The sequence below is a fragment of the Fukomys damarensis genome, unplaced genomic scaffold (genome assembly GCF_012274545.1).
Source record: "Fukomys damarensis isolate Sample0158 unplaced genomic scaffold, DMR_v1.0_HiC HiC_scaffold_14, whole genome shotgun sequence".
Taxonomy (NCBI): Eukaryota; Metazoa; Chordata; class Mammalia; order Rodentia; family Bathyergidae; genus Fukomys; species Fukomys damarensis.
The window spans coordinates 58,020,014-58,026,013 of NW_022900926.1; the positions used below are offsets into that span (position 1 = coordinate 58,020,014).

The following is a 6,000-nucleotide window of genomic DNA, read 5'->3' on the forward strand; positions in this document are numbered from 1 at the left end:
TCTCTCAAAAAAAAAGGGTGGGTCAGGGAGGCTGAGGATATACTTCTTCGGTACAAAGGCCACCAGTGCAATCTCTGGTATAAAGTAAGAATGTTTTATTGCTTTTGAAATCTGAACTAACTGCAAAAAAAAAAAACCAACAACAACAAAAACCCCCATCAAAACTGATAGTTCCATTTAACACATTTGATGGGACAAGAAATATGTTTCCTGGTACAAAAATGAGGTACATAAAATGCAACTTTGGCCATGATGACCTAAATATGCAATGTAAGTAATAAGATTTTGAACTTAATGTGAATATTAAAAGAAAACTAATTTTAAACTGTTTTATCTTCAAAGAAAAAATGTTCTTATTACCAATGCGTGGTACAGATTTCAATTTATTCACCCGTTAAACTTTTTCAAAGCTTTTTGCAGTACCACCTAAACAGTTAACGTGCTTATGTACATTACAGCACTTCAGCTAGCTCAGTAAGTCAATGCTAATAATATTTATTATCACTGCAAGAATAGTAACAGTTTCCATGTTTAACAGTTTCCATGTTTAACCCATGAGCCAGGTCCTACTGGGAGATGAATAGTGATTTGTGAACAAAATATACATATATACTTATCTATCTCCAAATCAGACAGAAATAGCTATACACTCAAATATATTATTATTAACTAAGATTTAGTCATTATAAGGCAATTACAGGAGCAGCACTTTGGTTTTAGCCATAAGACTTTTCACGTTGGGAGGGGTGTTAACATTATGTTAACATAAAATATTTGTATAACAAAACGAATTTCTGGAAGAATTTAAAAGAGTGAAATAACATCCTCTGATTCTTAAGTCTACAGAATACTATATATTGTTATAAAAATATTCTTACTTCCCGATTATTAAATTGTTTAAGAACATCATTATTACTACAAACACCAAACAAATTAAATGAATCATTAAGGGCCCAAACAGACATGCTCAAAGAAACACCTCTTCAAACTGCATTGGGTTGTGCAGTTTCTGTGATACATCTTATGCCTAACAGTCACAATATCAAAATCGAATACATAACTATACTACAAACTGAAAGTTTTTGTCTTTACAACACATAAACTCAATACACAGAAACTGTGATTGTAATGGTGAAACAGAAATTCAGCGAGACGGTTATGAAAAGTGGCTAAAATTAATTATGAATTTTGAAGTAACTCCAAATAGTGTAATGACCAGCGCTGGTGAACAATGCTACAGGATGACAGGAGACACAGCGCACACTGCTGTACATTTCAGCTGCTGTTCGCACTTACTTTCTCGTAATACTTGATTTCATATTCGGTGATGACTCCATTGGGATGCTCCGGTTCCTGCCAGGAAAGCTCCACACTCCTCTGCAGCACTTTTTCCTTCATTACTCCGCTCACTTGCGAGGGAGCTGTTTGGACAAGAAGTGTCAATAAACAATGAGGAAATTCACTGGATGCCTCAAATCAAATGTCACAACTGATCAGTCCCATGCTGTGCCAGTTTCATTAAGGTAAAAGAAAGCACCTTTTCATAGCTCACAATTCAGAAGCTAATGAATATTCAAACAGGACCTTATTACTGTTCATAAACCTTAATAGAAATTTAAATTAAAGTGCAAACAGCAGAAGATAGCATTGTTCAAGTTAGTGCAAAATGAAAATGATGGGGCTGAGAATGACAATTAAGCAAATGAATGCTAATTAAGGCTAGAAAATATGATTTTAGATTAATCTCCAGTGATAAACTAAGTCCAAATATTTATTTCACATGCAACAGCAATATACTTTTCAAAGGAAAAAAAAAACAACAATGCTCTACAAGGAAAAGTATATGAAAGGCCATTTTAATCTCCAATTAAGGGTAACACTCTTCAAAAAATAGTTTTGTTTTACTTGTGTTTACTTTTCAAAAAAAAAAAAACAACAATGCTCTACAAGGAAAAGTATATGAAAGGCCATTTTAATCTCCAATTAAGGGTAACACTCTTCAAAAAATAGTTTTGTTTTACTTGTGTTTATGTAAGTATTCTCAGAAAATACCAACCAGCTTGGAAATATTTTTCACACTTTTATTAGGTCAAAATTAAAAAAAAAAAAAGAAAGCTGCTCCAACTTCACTATGTGTATGAATACACGTACATATAAGAGCAGACGCTGATATATGTAATTTATACCCACGTATCCGAGGTTTCAGGCTGTGGTAGAAGCAATTCAGAGCTACAATTTCGCTTTCTCTTTCTATACAGATAATAATATGCCTAGAGTTCTTTCATTCTAATTAGTGGCATATCCTCTTTTTGGTAGCTAAGGCTGTGGAATGTAGCAAACTAATTTGCTCTGTCTAATTTGCTCACTGATGATTAACTAGTTGTCTTCTCTGTCTACATGAGTAGCTGCACTGGCTTGGCTGAATTTCAGTGGGGTCATTACGTTTCATGTATCATTCTCTATCTCATCCTGTAAAATATTTTCAGGCTGTTAATTTAATTTTCAGATGTCTGAAATTGTTAATAATCCTGCTGACAGAAAGGCAATTATGTGGGGCCAAAGACGTTTAAGCAAGCTTCTGATGTTTATCCCTTTGGCTTTATTTTGTTTCTTCTGCTTCTTAATACTTTCGTTTGTCAATGTCTAGAAAACACATTTTTTACTTCTTTCTTACTTGGCAATTCTGAAGTGAGGACATGGAAGATTCATGACTCCCATTTTCTCCCAGATTACTAATAAAGAATAACTAGGCAGATTAAGTGGGACAAGTTTCCCTCGAAGGGGATGCAGCTGAAGTATTCAATACACAGTGTTTACAGACTAACTTCATTTCTGTGATGTTTTCAGTGAGGCAAATTTCTAATAAGGAATCCTACTTTGGCAACAACTTTGGAATCCTAAGTATGCAATGAAGAAGATCTTCAGCCGGAACATGCTTAGCTTATGAGCTATAACAATCACAATGTCCCTCGGTCCTTAGTTTTGGGAAGCGTAAATTCTAATCAGTCATGAGGTGAGGTTCTACTTCACAAATAATCTCTAAATCTTTAACACCCTGATTTGCCTCATAAAATCATTCAGAAAAAAAATCTATACGTTAATTAGTTCAAAAATAAGAAGCAAAGATAAAAATACTACAAAGAAAAAAAAAACGATGAATTACCCAATAGATCTGCTGGTCTCTGATCAGGGTTTATAATTTCCTTATGCCCTTTGAAAATAGGTTAGCAAGATATAGGTAAGGGAGATAATAGATGTAAATCTCTAGGTCTCTTTCAAAAACACATACAGCTTAATGTGATTTTTCAGAGTAAGTAAAAATGTAGGAACTTTCCTGTCTCAAGACAGTACAGTGAAAGAGGCAGGAAACATTGCATTCTCTGAGTTACGGAGAGAACTGGAGGTATAAATCTACCTCATTTTGTTTCTGGTACACAAAAGAAGATCTGAGTTTAAAACAAGACTTGAGTTTTACAAGTTTCACACTAAAATTCATGAGGTCATCCTGGAACATAACTTTTATCAATGAGATTATGGTAAGTGGGGATTTAAAGGAAATACTAGTGCCTAAATGTACATGCAAAATATATAATATTTTGAAATTCATAACAGTACATTGTGATGCAACATATTTTCATCTTTCGCATTGGAAGCCCTATTGGTAAGTGGCCATACTTTTGATACTTTTGTGTATTTATTTTACTTTAAGTTCTTGCTGATATTTTATGAAGTCAAAAACTTTTAGAAGGTCAGTGATGGAAGTATTAGTACATAGTCCTTCTATAAATATAACATTTTGGTACAGGAAAACTGGTTATAATATCCCTGGAGTTCCTGGAGTTTCAGTATCTAAAGTATAAATGATAGTAAACTCACAAAATATAGTGTTTACAAATGAGCAAGGCTCCAACTTCATCAGATTATAACAAGTTTTTTTTTCTAGGCATAGTTATATGTTGAAGTAAAATTGAACTGACATGAACACAATCATTTCTATGGTTACTGTGTCTAATCACATCCTAAGGATTTCTTTAAGAATCCCCTCACTCTTATATAGAAAGAAATAATTTAAATTGGAATTGATGCAATGCTAATAAATAGTAATCAATAATAAGTTCTTTGAACTGGAAAACAATTTTTACATATAGAGGAACTGCTTAACATGAATTTTTACTGCGTTCCTAACAAATGATGAATAGATTCAGTTCTTGTGTAACTTTCTGGAATAACTCACATGTAACAGTTAATATGAAATGGAGAAACAGAACTATCATGACCTTTACATTTATTCAAGGCTAGATGGGGATGATGTACATCTGCAATCCCAGCCCTTTGGAGGCTGAGACAGGAGGCTGACGCAGACTTTGAGGCAGCCTAGGCTACATAGTGAGATCAAGGCCAGCCTGGATTATACAGCAGGACCCTGTCTGAAAAAAAAAAAAACTTAAAGAAAATTCCTCAAGACTTTTGGGGACTAAAATCCTGAAAGAGAATCAGTCCACCTGTTCTGGTTGGGCTCAAGGGAAACACTAGAAGATACAATGGCATTTTTTTTTTTAATCAAATACTGGCGCTGGCTGACAAGCAGGAAAATGGAGATCCATGCCCTACAACCAAAAAGAACCCCAATTTTGTAAACAACATCAGTGTTTTCTGAAGCAAATTTTTGCCAGAAACTCTTAATAAAGAAACAAACAAAAATTTCCCAGCCAACCGGATTTTAGCCTCACAGTGTAGGATCCAGCTCAGTCTTACTGCGCCTAGACGTTTGACCCACAGAATTGTGAGATAACAGATGAATATTATTTTAAATTGCTAAGTTTGGGGGATAATTTTAAGGCCGATATACATAATTAATACATATGGTAAAGAGTAAAATAACACTACTGAAACTTTTATTAATTCTATAAGAAAAGCTTCTGGATTGCTTATTATAATAACAGTGTGATTCATCCAATTTTACGGTGAAATATCATGTATACAAAGAAGTCTAATTTTACTAAACACAGTGTTTAATAAGACACAAAAGCACAATATTGTACAGGAAAATAATTATGTGATACATGAAGAAAACAGTTTTTGTGTAATAGAACTTTAATGAAGCTCATGAATTTGATTTGAAATTTTAAAAAGCAGGTTATTTATACTAGTCACCATTTTCCCTGTACTTAGATGCTCTAACTAAATTTCAACAACAAATGAAGTGAAAAAATATATCTGTATTTCTAACAATACGATGACATGGGGGTGGTTAAATCACTTACAACAAGCATGAGATGACTTTTTAATCACACATAGCAAATTGTTGTCTTTTGACATCTGTCAAATTTTTATTAGAGAAATACAAATGGCAAAATGAAGACTTTAGAAGCATATCAAATAAAGAACTAAATTATAGAAAAAATAATAGTTTACTGAACACTTGTTACTATACATTATCAGTATGGAATTCACGTTTACCAATCTTTGGAAATAACAAATGTGCATTTGGTATTTTGTAATACATGACTTGTAGCTTTCTTACTCTTTCCAATAGGTGTTTCATTTTGCAACAGAGGACTAAATAATACAAAAATTCATGTAATTTATTTCAATACAAAACACTAGGTCATAAGTACATGGTATGGTATCATATAACATAGCAATTCCATTTCTAGGATATGTAGAAATGTGCACAAAAATTGTATTAAACTTCATTTTGCCAGTAAGAAAAAGTCAGTAATATTTTATAAATAGTGACTATAAAAATTTAAGTAACCAAGTATAAGACTAAAGGCATTTGAATTTGCAGTGATTATGAGGACTACATTTGGAATAGAAGTCTGTTGAATTATCTGGTTAGTAAGAAGCATAATATGGCTAAAACATACATAAAATTTCATTTTATAATAAGTAGTTGAAAAAACCAGAGGGAGATAAATGAGTTTTTGTAAAATTAAATCATATTTACACCATTACCTACTTAACATACTAATTAGGGTAGTTACATTTAATTCAAAA

General features: G+C 32.8%; 1 protein-coding gene across 5 annotated transcripts in view; it reads right to left on the reverse strand.

Moving 5' to 3' along the window:
- The window catches only part of Epha7 (EPH receptor A7), a 165,459-nt gene that overhangs the window by 27,819 nt on the left and 131,640 nt on the right, over nt 1-6,000 (reverse strand). For all 5 annotated transcript variants that reach the window (XM_033763387.1, XM_010633917.3, XM_010633916.3 and 2 more), the window contains exon 6: nt 1,297-1,421. In XM_033763387.1, coding sequence (XP_033619278.1) covers nt 1,297-1,421 — 125 coding nt within the window. The remainder of the gene's footprint in view (nt 1-1,296; nt 1,422-6,000) is intronic.